The 20701-nt window shown below is 42.9% G+C and overlaps 1 protein-coding gene across 19 annotated transcripts in view; it reads left to right on the forward strand.

Moving 5' to 3' along the window:
• Nucleotides 1–20701, forward strand: part of RABGAP1L (RAB GTPase activating protein 1 like) — a 371757-nt gene that overhangs the window by 47521 nt on the left and 303535 nt on the right. For 9 of the 19 annotated variants that reach the window (XM_061634135.1, XM_061634123.1, XM_061634128.1 and 6 more), the window contains exons 2-7: nt 2370–2519; nt 8501–8681; nt 9445–9655; nt 12028–12202; nt 18210–18370; nt 19262–19372. The exons of 1 other annotated variant lie outside the window; for it this stretch is intronic. In XM_061634135.1, coding sequence (XP_061490119.1) covers nt 8501–8681; nt 9445–9655; nt 12028–12202; nt 18210–18370; nt 19262–19372 — 839 coding nt within the window. In that variant the 5' untranslated portion in view covers nt 2370–2519. Of the gene's footprint in view, nt 1–2369; nt 2520–7134; nt 7289–8500; nt 8682–9444; nt 9656–12027; nt 12203–18209; nt 18371–19261; nt 19373–20701 lie in introns of all 19 variants that reach the window. 9 more of the 19 variants (XM_061634131.1, XM_061634130.1, XM_061634132.1 and 6 more) reach the window with 3 other exon arrangements.

A 20701-nucleotide genomic window follows, 5' to 3' on the forward strand; every position in this document is an offset into this window, starting at 1 on the left:
CCACCTTCTGGGTTCGTTCCTCCAGGAATGACCAGAGCCACTGCAAAACTGTTCCCCCAAGTCCCATCCCTGCTAGGCTGTCCAGGAGGATACCATGGTCGATGGTATTGAAAGCCGCTGAGAGGTCCAGCAGAACCAACAGGGACACACTCCCCCTGTCCAGTTCTCTGCGTAGGTCGTCCACCAAGGCGACCAAAGCCGTCTCCGTCCCATACCCAGGCCTGAAACCAGATTGAAATGGATCTAGATACTCCGTTTCATCCAGGAATCTCTGGAGCTGGGAGGCCACCACACGCTCTATTACCTTACCCAAGAATGGAATATTGGACACTGGCCGGCAGTTATCCATGTTTAAGGGGTCCAGGGAGGGTTTTTTCAATAAAGGTCTCACAACTGCCTCCTTTAGGCACCTTGGAATTCTGCCTTTTTGTAAGGAGGCGTTGACCACTCCTTTCACCCACTCAGCCAGTCCCTCTCTGGCCTTTTTTATAAGCCAGGAAGGGCAAGGGTCCAGCAGACATGTGGTGGCTCTCACCTCTCCAAGGATCCTGTCCACATCCTCAGGCTGCACGAATGGAAAAGAATCCATCAATATTGGACAGGCAGGCGCCAAAGTTACATCCCCTGAGACTGTATCAATCCTGTCTAAGTTGGAGTGAATCTGAGCGACTTTACCCGCAAAATGTCGTGCAAACTCTTGACAGCGGGTTGTTGAGTGGTGTATATTATCCTCTCGGTGGTCCGAATGTAAAAGACCCCTAACCACTCGAAACAGCTCCGCTGAACGACTCCCAGCAGATGCAATGGCAGCAGAGAAAAAAGATTTCTTTGCTGTCCGTACTGCCACGGAGTAGGCCTTCAAATAGGCTCTAGCCCGTGTTCGGTCATATTCGCTCCGAGTCTTCTGCCAGCATTGCTCTAGTCTCCATCTTATTTGCTTCATCACCGCCAGCTGCTTGGTGAACCAAGGGGCAGGTTTGACTCCACTATGTGAGAGGAGACGCTCAGGAGCGATTGTGTCCACCGCCCTGGCCATTTCCTCATTCCAGAGGTCAACCAGGGCTTCGACAGGATCGCCTGCCAAGGTGGCAGGAAAATCCCCAAGAGTCCTCAGGAACCTATTTGGGTCCATCAGGCTCCTGGGGCGGACCATCCTAATCGGTCCCCCACCCTTGCAGAGGTTCTGAGTCCCAGTGAGTCTAAACCCAACCAGGTAGTGATCTGTCCATGTCAAAGGAGCCAAAAAAAGATCCTCCACACCAAGATCACCATCATCCTTCTCCACACAGAAAACAAGATCCAAAGTGTGACCAGCAGCATGAGTGTGGCCAGTTACTACTTGGGACGGACCCATGGTTGTCATGGAGGTCATGAAGTCCTGAGCCACTCCTGACAGGGCGGCCTCGGCATGTATGTTGAAATCCCCCAGCACCACAAGCCACGGGGACTCCAACAACAACCCTGAGACCACCCGAGTTAGCTCAGGAAGGGAGACTGTTGAGCAGCAAGGTGGGCGGTACACCAACAGAATCCCTATTCTGTCCCGGCCACTCAGCTTCAAATATACACACTCGAATCCAGAACATTGCGGGACAGGGCACCTGGTCAGGGAGATGGTATCTTGGTAGATCACTGCGACTCCTCCTCCCCGCCCCCCAGGTCTCGCCTGCTGCTGCACCGAGAAACCTGATGGGCAGAGCTGAGAGAGATTAACCCCCCCCCAGCTTCATCCAACCAGGTCTCAGTAATACAGGCCAGGTTGGCGTGCTCATCCAGGATCAAGTCCTGAATGGCCATTGTTTTACCATTCACCGACCTGGCATTCATGAGCAGCAATTTCAACCCAGGGGGACTGACACCGTGGCTATCCAGGTTATTTGAGTGGGGAGACAGCTTGGGGGCAACCAACGTCCTGTTGCATATCCCTCTCACCCGATAACATCGCTGTCCCCCCACACCGTATCTCCCTCTGCCCTCTATGGTACTAATGGGAGCCACCTGGATCCACCTCCCTGACCTACTATGAGGGGAGCACATCCTGCCGTTATAAGAAAACCGAAAGCCTTGAAATAGGTCATCTTTGGACCGAGGCTCTGGAAAAGGGGTACTATCTTGAACCTTTCTAAGGGCAGGGTCAAGGTCAGAAATTTTGTTTTCCCAGCCGGCAGCATTTCCAGACGGCACAGTTGCTTGATCAGGCCTCCCAAGAAAATTCAGTCAAAAAGAATAGGAGGGGGAGCTAGCTGGACTTGTACTTTCCGAATTTGCCCTCTCATAAGAGAGAACATTTGATTCATAGTTTAAAATATATTAATATATTTTTAATTTTGTACACAAAGTGCGCCAGAAATTTTTTATATGTTTTACAGTGCGAAGCGAACAAAAAAAGTTTGAGAACCACTGCTCTACAGTGTCGCATATACCATGTTAATGAGCAGCCCTGCAACGTAAAACCCTGCGAGATAGCACCACCATCATCTTCTCAGTCCTTGGTCACTTTGGTCACCTCAGGCCCTCAGGTAAGGAAGCACAAGACATCCAAGCTGGGGCCTTCCGAGTATACCTCCTCAGATATTGCACCAGAGTGGCAGCGTTTGGTTGAGGATGCTGTTTATGTTTGAGAGAAAGTGCAGTGCTTTGTCACTCTCCACTGTGCTTCAGAGGAAATATTTGAGGGGTTCTCCTCTCAACCTATGGTACCTATCTTTGCAATTTGTCCTAGCCTGTCCAGTGACTGGAATGGCAGTTAGCTTTTTTCCTCAGAACCCTTGGGCACAGTTGTGGCATAGTCCTCTGCTGAGGAGGTTTCCTGCCATTTTTTACTGGAGGCACTAGAACAGTAGGTTCTATTCTTCTAAGAGACTTGATTCTCTTTCTCCCAAGGCCTGAACAGCAGCAAGCTGTTTCCAGAGGCAACAGTAGAATGGTGGCTCCTCTAGAGGGCCTCAGTGTTGGGTAGGCATATGAATTGCCTCATGAGCTTTAGATCAAAACTCCAGTTTGCTCCTCTGAACAGCTGCAGCCCTTCATAACTGTCTGAATAAATATTTAGATTTATCCAATAACTATCTTAGGAGCTTTAAGGGTCCCCTGGAGGAGGATTGTATAATTATCCTGCTGAGTACATGTAGCTAGGCAGGATAATGTAAATTAAGCTTTTTCAAATTACATGAGGTTTTCTGTTCTGCCTATTAAGGTGGTAGTTGCTCAGTTATCCTTCACCAGCAGGTTCCTGGGTGACTTACAACAATTTAAAGTTCCATATTAAAATTGTCAAAGCAATTTAGTCTTGCTAAGGCTTACTTCGCTGTTCAATTTGTGTGACTTGGCTCAAGGATACACACATTGGCATATATGTATCGAGGTGATATTCTGCTTCCCTTCCTGCAATTAGGCATTTCAGTGATGATAATAAAAAGCTCTAAATGTAAGCATATTCTGATTTTACTCTTTGTTTTGGCAGGTAGTCTTTTGGAAGGGTTTGAGGATATTTTTAATAGAATAAGAAGATACATAGATACCTTTTTTCAGTAAACAGGTTCCCAGGTCTCTTATTCTTTTTTGTCCATTCATACAGCTGTTTAATATTAAGTTTGATATTACTGGCACTCTTCAGGTGCTCTTTCCATGGTACTGGTCTGCGACTTCCTGGAATATAATTCCCTTTCTGGCTGCTACGAGGCATTTAGGATGTTTGGTTACCCACATTCTTTGGTGTACATTGTACAGGTACTTAGTCAAAACAGGTCACTGGGTACTTATTTCCCGTGGCTGATTCTCCAGCCGCCCAATATGTCCAGGGGAGGCTTGGAGGCAGGACATGAGTGCAGCAGGCTGGCTACTGTTTTGAAGCATATTACTCTTGTCATGAAGTCAGAACATTACCATTGTGGTGGGTGGCCACCGGTGGCCTTCCTCCGTGTATTTGCCTGATCCTTTTGGACCCAGCCAAGCTGCTGGCTCCCTCTCTGTGTAACTATAAGGTGGCCTTAAGGTAATAGTAAGGCTACCCAAGCTGCTGGCTATCTCCCTGTGCGACTACAGGATAGCAAGGAACTCCATGGAGATGCAATGTCCTTCTTCTTCTCCCAGAAGCTCCACAAGGAATTCCGATTTCTGGTTTCTGTGGGCAGTGGTCACAGAGCAGTTTCTTTCATTTTGGAATTCTTCAAGGTCAACTTTCAGAGTTTACTGCAAACTCTCTTCTTTTAATTTCAATCCTTCTCCTGTAGGCGGTACACTCTAGCTTCAAGCCATTTAATCATGCAACCAGTTTCTTTTTCAAATAGGAATTTGGATTTTACCAGGTAACCATATGACACAGTGTTAGTCGGTTTCTAGCAAGTCATCTTGTATTTGTCAGGTTCCATGTTCCTTGTTAGGAATCCAAGGTCTTAACTATCCATTGCAAAAGATTGGATCTTACATACTTACTGTACCCTAACATTCTCTAGGCAGGCACAACATGGCTCCCTGCCAGCCTCTACCTCTACTGCTGGGGCATGGAAAGGATATGGTAAGTACACACTATAGTAGTGTATCAGCACATTCTGGCCCAGGTGGCCATTGTTTGTTGGGAACAGTAAGGTTGGAGTTTCCTCCACCATGGCATCTTCCACTGCATTCCACCATGCCATTTCAAGGTCCTGTTTTGCATCCTAGTCCAGTTTGATTGAACGTTCCAGGGGCTAATGAACCATCTAAACCGGTCTGCTTGAAGTTGACTGTCTTGTGATTGACTGGTGTGTTGGAGAAGGCTGATTTTTGATGGGACACGTTTGCCACCATTTTGGTGTGATTTGTCCCATCTTAACATACCATTGGCCTTGCCTGAATCTAATTAGTGCAGTTTGGTTGCATAGTGTTCTCGCAAGAAAGTTACACTGCTTGGTGAAATTATTTTGCTGGGTCTCAAGCTTAACAAATGGCACAGATTTCTGTCTGCTCCTGCTGTGGTTCTTTCTCTTTTGGGGTACTCAGTTGACAAGTCTTCAAGCAGGCACAACTCTTCTAGTCCCCTAGACTGGGTGTCACCTCTGTAGGGCAGAACATCCCAACAGCAACATGGACTTTGAAGTGGTCCAGCTTAGCAGGCAACAAGTGATGCCATGGGAGTGGAGACTCCATACTGAGGTCTTCCGCCAGTTGCATTGTAGGCTCGGTCCTCTGTCTCTGGATCTGTTTGTCTTGATACATAATACTCAGCTTTCTCTGCTTCTTCACGAGATGGAAGTAGAGGTAGTCAATGCCTTCTGGCTCCTTGGCCAAACAGTCTGCTCTACGCCTTGCCGCCTTACTCCTGGTTGGACGGACTATCCAGTAACTGCATTCAGCTGTTTCTTCCATCTTGTACTGATCACGCTGACCATGGTGTTCAGTTCACTTCAGCCTGTCCATCATGGATTCGAGGAGGTTGCCAACGAGGCTGGTCTTCTGTCCTGGGCAACTTTCTAGCATCCTGAAGTTGCAGTAAGTTGGGGGTCTTTTTCCAGTGCAGTCATTGCATACATCCTATCCTTCAGGATCTGGATTTACCAGAGTTCATGGTTCACTCCTTCCAAGCGGTGTTCTTCTCAGGGGGTACATCCTTCCAGGTTTGAAGATGGGGCTGAAGCCTAGCACTCTGTCTGCCAGGACACCCTTTACTGAGCTTGCTTTGGTCATTTTGTGGCAATCCGTTTCATTCCAATCCAGCTTATCTTTTGGAGAAAGCTGGGCATTCATTAGATGTGCAAGGGACTCTCAAGGTTTACCTCGCTTGTACCCGGATCATTCATTGGCCTCAGTCTCCATTTGTCTTCTTCCATTCAAGAACTTTGGGGGGAAAGGTTTCAATTTCTATATTGTCCTGCTTGTTGTGAGAAAAGGTTTCAATTTCTATCTTGTCCTGCTAGCTAAGGGCTTGCACTTCTCTAGCATATGGGTCCCTGAAGTTACTGGGGTTTCATTACATCATGTTTCACTGCACAAGGTCATCAGCCATCTTGACTGCTCTATCCACTAACATTCCAGTTGCGGTCATATGTGAGGCCACTGTTTAGTCTTGTCCTAACTTGTTTATTTTGCACTGCAAGTTATATTGTTATGCTTTTACAGACACTTTCCCTGGGGGGGCGCATTTTCTAACACATGGTATGCCATATTTAGGCAGCCTGGGTGGACCCTCCCTAGTGGGAGTGCTTTGGTACATCCCACTTTATGGCGTGCTACCTGGGGAAAGTGGCTCTATAACCCACCTGATGGCATGACACCTGGGAAAACCACTTTTCAGGTGAGACCAACGGTCCATTCTATTTCAGCCTTTTTCTTTGTTTTCCATAAGTAGTATTCTATAATTTTACAATATAAAATCACAAATCACAATCCCATTAGAACAAGAAAAATTAAAACCATATCATAGTTAAAATCTGAAATATAACCTTAACAGTACAGCAAGCATATCCTTAATTTCACATATTGGGTTGTATATAATTCTGTAATTGTGCAAATGAAGCAGAGTTCCACTCGAACAGTGGAACTTCACCGTCTCCTTTCCCCTGTATGCTCTCAAAATCTGCCCTGGAGGACCCCTAAAGCTGTTTTGGGGAGCATGCAAGGGGCTATAGGTGGGAAGAGAAGAAGGTGAAGTTCCATTGCATAAGCAGAAGTCTGCATTCACAGCATTGGATTCCACCTATTGTATTTGATACAATATGCTACACATGAATATACAAAACATATCTTCCTAATTTAAGAGACAGCGGTCAGCCTTTCAGCAACAACAAACATATCAGAAAATACATTTAACAATCTCACTTACCCTTCAACTTGTTGTACATTGCCTAAAATATTTATATTATGAGGTGACAATATTATAATTATGAGATAATTCTCTGTATTTCTTTTCATCACATAAGTTTCAGTTGCTTACTGTTTGGTTTTCATGTAATATATTGAGCCGTAGATACATGACATATTGGGGGAGAGGATTTATTTGATAACATTATGGAATTATGTATGGTATTAGTTGTTTTTTGGCAACTGTTGCACTGGTTGTAAGTTTGTAATATTGATTGAAGTTTTTGTTGTTGTAGTAATAACTTGATCTAATACAGTAGCTGATAGTGGTATTTTTACATTTTATTCTTGTGGCAGAAGGGGTCATAATTCTGAAATGGACATTGGATCTTCATTTGACAATGCCAGTCTTTCTTCTGAAACTGTGTTGGTAGTAAATCAGGAAGAATATGTTCTGGTTAATAAGAACCCTGAGGGTGTGTGTGAAAAAGATGAGAAGTTCCAGCTAATGGTAACATTTCCTTGATTTTTAATTAAAAGATACTCTTACCAGTTTTCACACTTCTATCATTGCCCATGAGTTGCATTCTGTTCTACAAATGGGCCTCAATTAATTAGAAAATGCTACATACAGCATAGACAAATGTGAAGAAGTAAGCGTAGCTTTTTGCAACTCATTCTGACTTGCCAGTTGGTATGGCATGCATGCTTCAAGGCCATTGTCTTTTTAAGAAATGAAGTACCAAAAGGCTTGATATTTGCATTTTGGTATACTGTATTGTTATAATTATGTGAGTAAAGATTAGATATGATGTGAGAATATGAATACATGGTTCAGCCACATTAAATGAAATTTATATTTCCAGTTTTTGGCAATTCAGAAGTATCCTTTATCTGTGAACAGCATTGTGAAGGGTCTAATTTAACTATGTAAAACAGGGATGAGGAACCTTTTTAGCTTTGGGGACCAGATCTTTATCTGACCCCACCCTATGGGCCAACTTTGACAGGTGGGCAGGGCAGTCCACCTGTCAATCACACAACATCATTATAATATCACATGATTGATAGGTAAGCTAACCGCCCACCTGTCAAAATCCTGACATTAGAGATTTAAAGGGGAAGGATGGGAAAGGTAGTAAAGCTTGCCGCAAGCTCCCCCTTTCAAGCTGCAATATTGGAGGTTGAAGGATGAGCATGGGAAAGGGCTTTGTGATCCTCCCTGCACTTCTCCTTTGAGCCCCCGATGTTAGAACTGCAAAGGAGAACAGCAGAGAAGATCACAAAGGGTTTTAAAAGCCTCCCCATGAGGGTCTTTTCCACCTCATATGTTGGATGTGGAAAGAAGCCATGCTGGGAGCAAGAGGCAATTTCCATTAAATGGAATCTGCTTCTTCCTCCTTGAGCAAGGCGTGCTCCCACCACCCATTGGCTGATGGGCAGCTGGGAGTATACTTTGCTCCAGCAAAGGAACAATTGGGAGCCCACTCTAAGCTTCTCTGTGTTTCTTTAAAATCCTGCCCTTACCTGTCCCACACCTGATGTCATGTATGATGTTATGTGTGGAGCCCGTGGGTGTGGCTTTCCCCAAATGGCCTCATGGCCCAAATGGGGAGACCTGGCTGGCCAAGTTTGGCTCATGGCCTGGAGGTTTCCTACCCCAATGTAAAATTTCGCAGAATAATTTTATTCAAAAATCTCTGTCCTTGTTGTCCTCTTTCAGATGTTTCCAAACACAAATGAACAAATGGAGAAAGCCATGGAAGAGATACTAAGGGATTCTGATAAAGTCCAGGAACACGGTACTGATTGTGTAGAGCTGAGTGATGATTGCAGGCAGTCACTTGGAGATACTTCTGTCAGCCAGCCTTCTATGCAACTCCTGCTTGATTCTCCCACGACAGGTCCGAGCGTAAATGTTTTGTATAGGAGAAATGTGGGGGAGGGAAAGGGGAAATTGGATGGTGGTTGGGAAGCCTGTGCTTTTCTTAAAGAACAGTGAAACTCCCTATCATGCCTTGTTTTGTAACAAACTTTGATTAGTTTTCACTTTGGTTTCCTTCTTGAATATTCATATAATTTTATCATTTTTATACTTGAAATGAACAGTGTTCGGTGTAGCAGGCTGTTGTAAGTATACTTGCCCTAGCGTACTCCAATCAAAGTGGGCTGACTTATATAATATGAAAAAGCAGCAACTTAACATAGGTAAGGTATACCCTTAATAAGAGGTTAGAAGAAGTGTGCAACAGTGTAGTTTTAAAACAGATGATAACCAAAAGTTTGACCTTTGAGCATCCAAAGGAAAGTTCAGTAACTGCATTGTAGCCAAGAAGTACATCTCTTTGCCATTTAAAAATGGTGCATGGAGTTACACTTGGTGGATCTTAAGTTAGAAATGACAAATTAGGAATGCCTTTTTCTTTTTTTTTAAAGGTATTGTTAACTCATGCTATTTTATGGTATAAATCAGCACTTTAAATTTGTACTTGAGCAGCTCTGGAAGTCAATGCAGACATTTATAAGCCATGACCATGACCAGCTGCACCCTTTAAAGAGACTTCAAGGAGAGCTTGAATACACTAGTCAAGATATATGCAGCTATGAATGACTTTGGCAAGGAAATAAGATGATTGTGGGTAATGGTTGAATTTTATTCACTTTCAGAAGTTTTGTCACAGAGACCATATTCACCTACTGTACCCTCAGAAGAGGAGAGCGTATTGTTCAACAAACTAACATATCTTGGATGTATAAAGGTTTCTGCTCCTCGTAGTGAATCAGAGGCATTGTGTGCAATGGCCGCTCTGAAAAACTCAAGTCATTCACCTTTCCCTGTGACTCTGTATGTTCCAAATATCCCAGATGGTTCTGTTAGGTGAGTTACCACTGCTATTTAAACTTATAATATACATTCATACTTGTGTGACACATTACTGGATATGCTATCCATTTTACCTGTATACTTCCCCCATTAATAATATAAGTATTTCTTGTGTGAGAACACTGGATGCCCAAACATGCCTCGGAAGTGGGCAAGAGTAAATTCCTGAATACGTGTGCAGGAAAACCTTGTGCTTCCCCTATACCCCCAAAATCTCTCAAGCTGCCTAGGGCTAAATAAATGTTGGCACAGAGAGTGGTGTGCAGATGCTAGTACTTTGTCTTCAACCTAACAAGTGGTTTTCCAGCCTGGGACCTGAAGAGGAAAGGTGTTCAACCTGGTGCAGCGTATCTCCTCTGAGCCCAGATTGTTCTTCTGAGTAGAGGGGCTGCACCAATTGTTTGCAGAGCTGGCTTGAGGCGCCACGATCCAAGTAAGCTGCTTTGAAGTAGCGGTATGTGTGATGGGGCACAACCACCATCCTGACACCAGTACTGCTACTGCTTATCCTGGTGGAGTCATTGGAAAGTTGGGGCCTTTTGGTTGTACCAGTGGGATGGCCTCCACCAATCCAGTGCTCTGGTGTACTTGTGCAAGTCCAACCTGGCTGTCGCTTTGCCTCAGCTCAGGTAAGCAGCAGTGACACAAGTGTCGGGAGAGTGGCTCTGTCCCATGACACACACCAGCCATCTGCACATGTGCCACTCACTGGAAGTGTTATGTAGACATTGAAAATGATGCAGACAGCATCCTTATTTTATCTGCATTTTATTTATACCCCCAGTTCCTTTATTCAGCAAATGATAAGTGTGGAGAAAGCTGGTTTTGCGTGTAGCTCTCCTTAATGTGATTGTAGTGGGGAAGCATGGTGGGGGAGACGAAGGATAAAAGGAGAGAGAATTTCTCTCTTCATCCTTCCTCTTTTCTTCCGTCTATGTAGGGTTCTTTTTTTTGTGGGGAGGGTGAGTCCACATTTGTACATACTAAAAAGCTAACATTTTCTCAATGCACACAGGATTCCCAGTGAAATTAATGAGGACTGTAATAGAAATTTCAGAATACCAGTCATTTCTGTAGGAAAATATACAAAGTGAACATTATCAAGGATTATTACTGGTAGATTTTTAAAAAATTGATTATGATCTTGCTGTTGTAGCCATCTTGGGTTTTTGAATAAAATTGTAAAATGTATTTAATGATTTTGAAAGCAACAGTCTTGTACTATTATTGCATAAGCTTTCATGGTCTAGAGCAGGGTTGGGGAGCCTTTGGCCCTCCAGAAGTTGCTGAACTACAAATCCCATCAGTTCCAGCAAGCATGTCCAATGGCCAGGGATGATGGGAGTTATAGCTCAGCAACATCTGGAGGACCAAACTTTGGTTTAGAGTCATGCATGAAGTGGTATCCACAGTTGGCAGGTACGTATTTGCCAACACATGAGTGTAGAGAGAAGAAAAATAGAACAATGAGGACAGAGGGAAATTAAATGCAAAAAATAAGTCTGTGGCAATTGTACTAAAGCTTAAGTGTGTGCAAAATAGCACAATGACCATTCATCTGGCCTTACTAAGTTAACACCTACCATGAGGCAAAAACCCATTAAATCAATTCAGGCCACAGATGACAGAACTGGACTTCTTGCTAAGTTGTAATTCAGCATGTTCCTGTGTTCAAGAATTATTAAGGCTGGGGTGGGGAAATCTTGGACCCCCAGATGCTGCTGAACGAGAACTTCCATCAGCCCCAGACAGCATGGCCAGTCGCCAAGAATAAGGGGAGTTGTAGTTCAGCTACGTATGGAGGGCCAATGGTTCCCCATCTCTACTTTAAAGTCATTTAAGAGCATTATTGGAACTTGAAATGTTCTCTTCAGTGGGTTTCTTTAGAAGATACCTTGGGTTCCTCCAGACAACCTTTTTGTTGAATATTCATCTTGGTTTGCTTGACAAAGCTTATGCAGTGGTGTCCAGTCTTTATTGAGCATTTGTTCTGATTTGTTCATGGGAAGGTTTAATAATAATAATAATAATAACAATAACAACAATAATAATAATTAGTCGCTTTCCTTGTAAGGCAACCCACAGTGACTTACAACAATAAGGTTAAACCAATTATAACAAACAAGCCCAATGGAAACAACAAATCTAAAAACAGATCAGTACAGATAAAGACAGGTCTTGCAAGACCCGCCACATTAAAAGAGGCCATTGATATGTAAGAGAGGCCATACCTATATGACAATGAACATTCATCTTGATTTTAAATTAATGAAGTTTTTTGTGGGTTTCAAAAGTGGCAAGCAGAATTTTCTGTTTGGTGCTTGCTGAGTTACAAAAGCCTTTCCATTTTTCCTCTTCTCATTTAGAATAATAGATCAGTCCAATAGTACAGAAATTGCTTCTTTCCCAATCTACAAAGTGTTGTTTTGTGTCCGTGGGCGAAATGGAACTTTGGAAAGTGACTGCTTTGCATTTACTGAGAGCTTCTCTGGCACGGATGAATTCCAGATTCATGTCTTCTCTTGTGAAATTAAAGAGGCAGTGAGTAGAAAGTATTATTGTTTTAATGACCACATTATAAACCTTTTGAGGAGTATACCCAATCTTTCTGATTTGTTTTATTATTGTATGCAGTTTCATGCAGGATTAGTCCTTCCACTTTGGCATCTGTGAGCTTAGAAATGCTCACCTACAAAATTTCACCTTCTACTAGAGCTGCAGGTTATCACACAAATAAGCCATTTAAATCTCTATAGTTATATGGAAATTGCATGGTTAGACTTCAAAGGATCATGGGAGTTATAGTTCCCCTGAGGGCTGCTGCATCATGCCTTGGCACACTGTTATTCATCGCATCACAGTGATGGAGGGAAGGAAGGGAAACAGTCTCTTCTCTTGCTGTTCGTCTCTGTCGTCACTTTTGCCAATTAAAAGTAAGGAAAGGGAAATAAGTGGTGGACGTAGAGGCTGGCGAGGATGGCTTTTTTGGACAGAAGTGTGGTAGAGATGGGCTCGTAATTATTCTAAGCCTTCTGATTGTCTAAGAAAAATCGCACAACTTCTTCTGTGTGTTTTTTTCTCCTGGAAAGTTTCTCAGATGGGAGCTGGGGAGAGCTCACATATATCTGTGGTGTAGCTGTTTGCTGGACCCCCCCTGCCAAATATATTATAGAAATACTGAGCAGTAATATTAAGCATTGTCCAAGTAATCTTTAGATATGCTTTTAGTACAATAAATAGTATAACATAAAGGGTGGAGCAACTGCAAATGTTCCTGGATGTCACTGATTACCTGGATCCACTTCAGTCTGGGTTCAGGACTGAATCAGGTTTGGTCACCCTGGTGGATGACCTTTTATTGAGAGAAAGTCAGGGGGGAGTGTGAGAATTTAAGTGGACTTTGATATCATTGACCGTGGTTTCTTCCTGGACTGACTGTGGGATGGGTATTGGAGTCACTGTATTACAGTAGCTCTGTTCCTACCAGTGCAGTAGAGTCCATAGAACAGTATTGGGGAGAGTGGTCTTTGTCCTCTTGGCACTTGTCTATGTGGTTCTGCAGGGCACTGTGACGTCCTTCCCTGGCACCACCTGTGTCGCTCTCACTCATGGCTACCAGCAGTCAGGATCGTCGTGTTTATTTTTACCTCTCTCCGCTCTAGCATAGATCTCAAAAGATCCCCCTGCTAGGCCACACTACCCAACACTCTGTGTATCCATTATAACCTCTACACTGTGCCTTAGTCTCTTCCTGGTTATTTTGATACCCCCTGAAGCCTCTTGCCTATGAAGCTCACAGCTCTGGGTTGCTCTGTGGTACTGGATGTTGATACAATATCTCTTCCTTCACCGCTGCCACCATTCGATACTATTTCTTCTTCAGCCTTGGTTACTCTGCCTCCCCCCTGGTCTGTGCCCCCCAGCTGAGGAATCAGGCTTTAAGTAAACCAAGAAAATATTTATTGATAACACTAAGAATAACAAGATTACGTATAGATTTCATTGACAAGCATATGGTTTCATATATGTTTCTCTTATGTTCCTAATTCCTACTATTTGCCTCAGAACTCCCAATACAATCTCTCAACAGCCACCTCTTACTCTCCACATCAACCACCCTGTCCACAACCACCCTGTCCAACCCCCACCCCGACTCAACTGTCATCCTCTCATTTATGCCTTCAGCCATTCAAACACACAGCCAATCATCATCCAGCATTCTACAGCCCATGTACTCCCCCTTCTCACTCATTCCACTTACCATATTTCCTATAATAAACCTGCACTTACCATATTTGCATTACATTCACATACAGGAACATCACAGGCACCATTTTGTCCCCAATATTATTTAACATCTATATGAAGCTGTTGGAAGTGGTTATTAGGAGTTTGGGAATATGATGTTGTCAGTATGCTGATGACACACAGCTCTGTTTCTCTTTAACATCTGAATTGGGAGTGGCTGTGCAAACCCTGGACCAGTGTTTGAATTCTGTGATGGATTGGATGAGAGCCAGTTAATTGAGTTTGAGTCTTGGGAAGATGGAGACTCTGTGGTTGGTAGTTATTATATCTGGAAAATAAGCCAATAAGCCAATAAGCCAATTGCTCATTCTGGATGGGTTTGCACTACCTCTTAAGGGGTAAGTACATAGCTTGGGGGTACTCCTGAATACATCTCTGTTATCAGAGGCCCAAGTGACTTCTGTGGCTAGAAGTCCTTTTTACCACCATCTCATATGGCAGGATAACTTGGCCACAGTAGTACATACACTGGTAACCTCGGGACTCCCATAACTGTAATGCGCTTTATGTGGGGCTGAATTGGGCCTGGTCTGGAAGCTCCAGTTATCATTGATTGTAGCAGCTCATGGGACAGACGGCTGACAGTATGTGGCATGTCTGCTGAAACATCTGCTCTGACTGCCCATATGCTACGGAGGCAGGTTCAAGACTCTTGCGATGATATACAAAGCCCCAAACAATTTGGGTCCAGCATATCTTAAGTACCCCCTGAGCCCTTATACCTTCGCTCATTCACTGAGATCATCTGGAGGAGCTGTGTTAGTTGTCCCCTGTGTTACAAAGGCCTAACAGGTCTCAACTAGAAGTCGGGCATTTAGTGTTGCCAGACCCATGCTGTAGAACACTTCTAGGAAGAGATTCAGTAATTATCCTTGCTTTTGCCTTTCAGGTGTCTCTTGAAGACTTTTTTATGCTGACATGCCTATGCAGCTGTTTGAAGTTGTTCGGCTGGCCTGTCCTTTTAATAGTGGTTTTGTGCTGTTTTTAATTATTTATATTTTAATACTGTACACTGCCCTGGTATATACTTTTATAAATAATGTTCAAAACAGGCCTGTAGTAATCTCAAGCCTCTTCATCAGTAAAATACTTTCTGCTCCGTGTGAACAAGTTCTTGTTATGGGTGCAAGCTCTAGTCATTGGATATTGGCCTTGGTGGACAGGGCCACACAGTAGTGTAGTGGCAAATTTAGAAGTGCAGGATCCCTTCATGAGTCACGCCATGCCCCCACAGGCAAGCCCTCTTCTAAGATTGTACAATTGACACTCCTTGGGGCCTACATAACTGACTCAGAAAGCTTCTGCAATGAAGAAGAAAAAAACTCATGATGTTGTATGGAAGTTTCACCTTCTCAGCTCAGTCCTCATGGACAGATTCCTCCCTATTTGATTCACCAGCTCACATAGATTAACCAGTGCTTTTACACGCTTGTGTAGCCTCAAAATTGCCTATTGGCCTTCCACAAAATAATTACCCCCCCCCCATTCACCAGCCTATTGTAGCTTGCACGTACTTCACAACCTGCATTTTTGTAATTTCATATAGACAGCAAAATTAGGAGTTTTGTCAAGTCTCCATTAAACCACCCAACATGACTGATAGGCTTTTTTAGGTCACAGACTTCAAATCAAGTCTAGGAATTTAAATGGGAAGACAGGAAACTGCCTTATACCTTGGGTCCATTTTGCTCAATATTGTCTACACTGACTGGCAGCGGCTGTTCAGGGTTTCGGGCAGAAATGTCTCTCAGCTCTACCTGAAGATACTGGGGATTGAACCCGGGGCCTTCTGCATTCAAAGCAGATGATCTGCCAGTGAGCTACAGCCCTTCCCCATTTAAAGTCTATTTTTGTCAAGGAATTTTTTAAAAAGCGTATTGTGGTTTTAGAAGCTCATTTGTTGAAACAGCCTTGCATGCCTTCTCTCATACAATCCAGCCAAAGAAAGAAATTAATAACCTATTTTATAAAGATAAATATGCTATAGTATCGTGCAACCCAATCATTTGCATGTTTACTCATAAGCAAGCCCCACTGTGATCAATGAAGCTTACTCCCAAGCAAACCAATTTAGCCTTAACATATACGCATTCCAGAGCTTGGAAAAGTTACTTTTTTGAACTACAACTCCCATCAGCCCCAGCCAGCATGGCTACTGGATTGGGCTGGTGGGAGTTGTAGTTCAAAAAAGTAACTTTTCCAAGCTCTGCGCATTGCTGCCTTCCTAGCTGAGAAAATTGCTTCCTTGTTCACCACCACCCCCGCCCCCAGCAGCAGCATCCATTCCCAACAGGGAGCAGATTTAGTTTGTTAACTCGACAGAGAGAGAGAGAGAGGGAGACTGGTTTTGTTTGGCAGAGTTTGACAGAGAGAGGGAAGACATTGCTTTGAATAATTTGTTGCTCATATAATAAACTGAAGCAAGAAGCACCCAATCCTTCTGCTTTTGCAAATTATAATGCTTTATGTGAACACCTCTTGCAGCCAGATAGTCTGACAATTAAGGTGGGGAGAGCAAACACACCCTGACGCAGAATTCCACCCACTCCTTGTTAACCAAGAAGTGTTTGAGGAATACTATCGGATGCATGGGGGGAATTGGAGTGGGGAGAAGGTGGGAAGATCTTACAAACTTCTAAAGCCTCTTCTTTTCAAGAGAGAAGGAGGGGCACAATTCTTCAACCCTTTCGGATACTTTGCAACTATTGTGCCACTCCTCCTCTTTTGAAACCTAAACTGATTCATTACCTCTAGGAGGGGCAAAAAAAACCACCAACCCCAAGAAGCAAGCACAACATCCAGCTGCTTCCTAGGCTGGGTGATTTGAAGTCAAAATAGCGCCATTCATGGGGTCACAACTGCCTCCCATCCTCCTCTTGTGTAAACTCCTTCTCTCAAGTGCAGGATCCCTTCACTCCAGCCCCCTTCTCTCTCACACACGCACCCCACGCTGCCACTGATCCACCACCCTCACTACCATGAAGAAGGAAGAGGCAGGAGCCCCGTGGGCAGATCAATACAGTGGAGACCACAGCAAAAGCCACCGCAGCAATAGTCTCCCCAGCAGTGAAAGCCTGCGGAGGAGACACAGGAAGAGGAAGTGCCACACCATGGGGCAGGAGACAGGCTGTAGGCTGGGGTGGGCTGTATTGTTCAGCCCTGGAGCCCCTCTCCTCCTGCCTCCTCCTTTTCTGTGGTGTAGGTGTATGGGTGGTGGATCAGAGGGGGTCATCTGCAGAAAAAGTAATGGGACAGCATACCAACTTGTTCCTCCAGCAATACACACCTGGGGTACCCTGCAAGAACTTGATTTTGCAGTTCACTGTCTTCATTTTTGTAAATCCTTGCTTAAGTTCTGTAAAGTGGATCTTGGATGGAATTTGCCAAGCAATGCCTACATACTTTAGTATTGTTATTTTTTCAGGGATTGTCACTTACTTGTAAGGTATAGGAACACATCTTTATTTATTAAAAGAAAGTATGCTTTCTCTGTTACAAGGGAAATTCTGCAGTGAGAGTTCATCTCAAATGTGTTAATTTGGGAAATGTGTGGTTGCTAATAATAGTGTTGAACTCTTTCTTTCAAAGGTCGAGAATTTGTACAGTTTTATTACTTGAATCCGTATGTTGCTGTTTAGGAATTCTTTAAATGACAGATTTTTCTGCAAAGTAATAGACATGGATATCTTTTCTCAAGTTATCTGGGCAGCTTCTTAAGCCATCCATAGTTCTGTTGCCATGCCTAGCCCAATATGTTTTCTATTTCCAGGGACTTGCTGACTGGAAGACCTAAAAAACAAAAGAGGTTGCAGATTGTGCAGAATTGTGCATGTGGGTGAAGAATTATACTGGATAGTAGTGTAAAAAATGGGCTCCAGCCTTAAGTCATATACACTTGGTCAGATTTTCATAGTCCATATAGTATTTTTAGATGTTTATTAGTTATCGAGTTTCAGTTTTTTAAGTTAATCTACTATGTTAATTATACTCTTTTACTTGCATTTGCTATATAAAATAATTTTAATAGAGATTGATTGCTAAGTTATATGACTTGAGATTTGATCCCACCTTTTTTGTTTCACAATTATCCTGTCTGTTGGAGTAGATTCCTTTTGTGCTCAAGCTTTGCAGTAGTGTAAAATAGCCACTTAGGCTAATGCATTACAGTTGCACACTTAGTTTTTGTATCATAAATTATTGGTTTAATTACTTTCCCCCTCCTCCCTTTGTCCAATTTTAGGTCAGCCGAATTTTGTATAGTTTCTCAACAGCATTCAAACGTTCCTCCAAACAAGCATCAGATCATGTAAAGGACACTATAGTTCCAACTCCTGACAGTGATATATTCACTTTCAGTGTTTCTTTAGAGGTCAAAGAAGATGATGGTAAAGGAAACTTCAGGTAAATGGAAGAAGTGAAGAAAAATCAGAAAAAGATCAGCCATTTAAACCCTTATGATTAAATTTATTTTGCTTAAATTAACTGTCTGCCCTTCCTCCAAGAAGCTCAGAACAGCATACATTGTGCTCCCAGTCAGGGAGCCAGCATAAAAGGGGAAGGAAATGAATGGATCCTTTTTACTGGCATCTAGTAGTCTAGGAGGTCTGGTCTAGGGTACAAGCCTATAACAATGTGGGGGGAAATGGCTCCAGCAAATCACATAAGATTTGAACACTCTCCTGGACTTGACTTGAACATAGGTGAGGATACAGCATACAAAATCTAGCGTCACTACAAGGCATGAATTGGCATAGCTATACAAGTGAAGAAGTTGTTGCAATACATGACATGCCCCCTGAACCCCCTTAATAAAGGACAGGGCAGGCACATCTACTTCCATGGGGCTTTTATCTCAGCTTGGGACTGGGCAAGCAAGTGAGCACTTTTATGGGTAGGTCTGGCTAACAGGCTCAGTTTGTTCTCATCTGCACCACCGATGCCATGTCCATAGTGATAGGGGTGGGGATGACTCTGCTAGATCCCCCTCTAACTCTCTCTCTGGCACTCCTCCTGAGCTGTGGGCAGACATACCAGGCGGACCTGTCGCAGGAGTCTTAAAATAAGTAAACTCCTTATATAGCCTATCAGAAGCCATATAAGCACAGAAGAAGCAACATTCTGAACTGTACTTTCATATATCAGAGTATATTTTATGGCTTCGCTTAGATGTTCTTCCATTTTTTTGATGTAAATGATCTTGAATTTACAGCAGATATTTTCAAGGGGTTGATGCTACACTATGATTGTTAAGTGTGTGCTAATGGAGTTTTATTGTTATGAATTTTTCTTTAGCCCAGTACCAAAGGACAGAGAGAAATTTTATTTCAAACTGAAACAGGGAGTTGAGAAGAAAGTTGTGATCACTGTACAGCAGATTTCCAACAAAGAATTAGCAATTGAAAGGTAATGATAGAACCCGTAAGTGTGGAAATGCTTTATTAATAATATTTTCAGTGTCCTTACAAGATAATTATTTGTACTGCAAAGCCAAAATAATTACAAATGAATAAATTCTGCATCAATCCAACATAATCAACATTGCTTACCAAATTGTTTCTTGCCCCAATTCAGAGTGCTGGTCTTTAGCTTTAAAGCCCAAACACTATAGACCAGGTTATTTGAAGGACCTCCTAGACCAGCCTTTGTGTTAAGATTGACCTCAGCTTCTCAATCCTCTTGTCTCCCACCAAGGAAAATCAGATTGGTGGATACCAAGGAGAGGGACTTTTTGGTGATGTCCCCTTATGTGTGGAATTTCCTTCCCCAAGATCTGCATCAAGCCTCATCTTTAAATGGAGCCTGAAAACTCATTTGTTTGTTAGCTTTTCCCTGAATTTGTTTATTTTATTTGGTCCATTTGGACTTCTTGCTACCCACTGCTATGAAAACAGTTTACAATAAAGAAAAGTCATAATCGAAATAACAATGTTGATCTCCATAGTAATCATATTTATATAAATAAAAGAAAAAAATACTTGGCAGCATGATTCAAAATCCCAATCAACATAAAACATCCTGTTCACACAGCCTCTCATCCAGTGTCACTCTTATCATTTAGCCAGGTTTTCCAACCTTTGTGGGGCTGGAGAAACAGGGAAATTGCTTCAACCAGCTATGTTAAAAATATATTTCTCTGGATCTAACCCATTGTTATTTTTTTAATTTGCTGATTGTAAGCTGCCTTCGTGAGGACACTGTCCTGAAATGTGAGGTAAAAATATTTTAAATAAATAAATAAAATCTCTCTGACTTCTAGGGCTCTAGAAAACAGTGCCATCTCTTAATATTATTTGTTATTATTCATTGAATTTATATCTCACACTTCCTCTCGAAGATGCCCAGGGTGGCAAACACATCAACAGAACAATTTAACAACAAAAAATGCATTCTAAAAACAGTTAAAAACATTCTAAAAACTGTTACAGTTAAAAACATTGTAAAAACAGTTACAAACATAATTTCATCCAGTAATCTTTGGGTTGTCAGAACAGTCTCCTTCAGCCATCAGATGAGTAAGCAGGAATGTTTTCAAATTCCTCCTAAAAGTCAATAGTGATGGAGACCGACGCACTACCAGGGAGGGCATTCCACAAATGGGGAGCCACTTTGAAAAGATCCTGTCATGAGCTAACCAAATAGCCCCCAGTTATGTGTTGTTCTGGGATTAATCCAAGAAGCATAGTCTGAACTGAATTATTAGGACAATTTGAGATGTGGTTGCTTCACCAGGCT

The sequence above is a fragment of the Rhineura floridana genome, chromosome 6 (assembly GCF_030035675.1).
Source record: "Rhineura floridana isolate rRhiFlo1 chromosome 6, rRhiFlo1.hap2, whole genome shotgun sequence".
Lineage (NCBI taxonomy): Eukaryota > Metazoa > Chordata > Lepidosauria > Squamata > Rhineuridae > Rhineura > Rhineura floridana.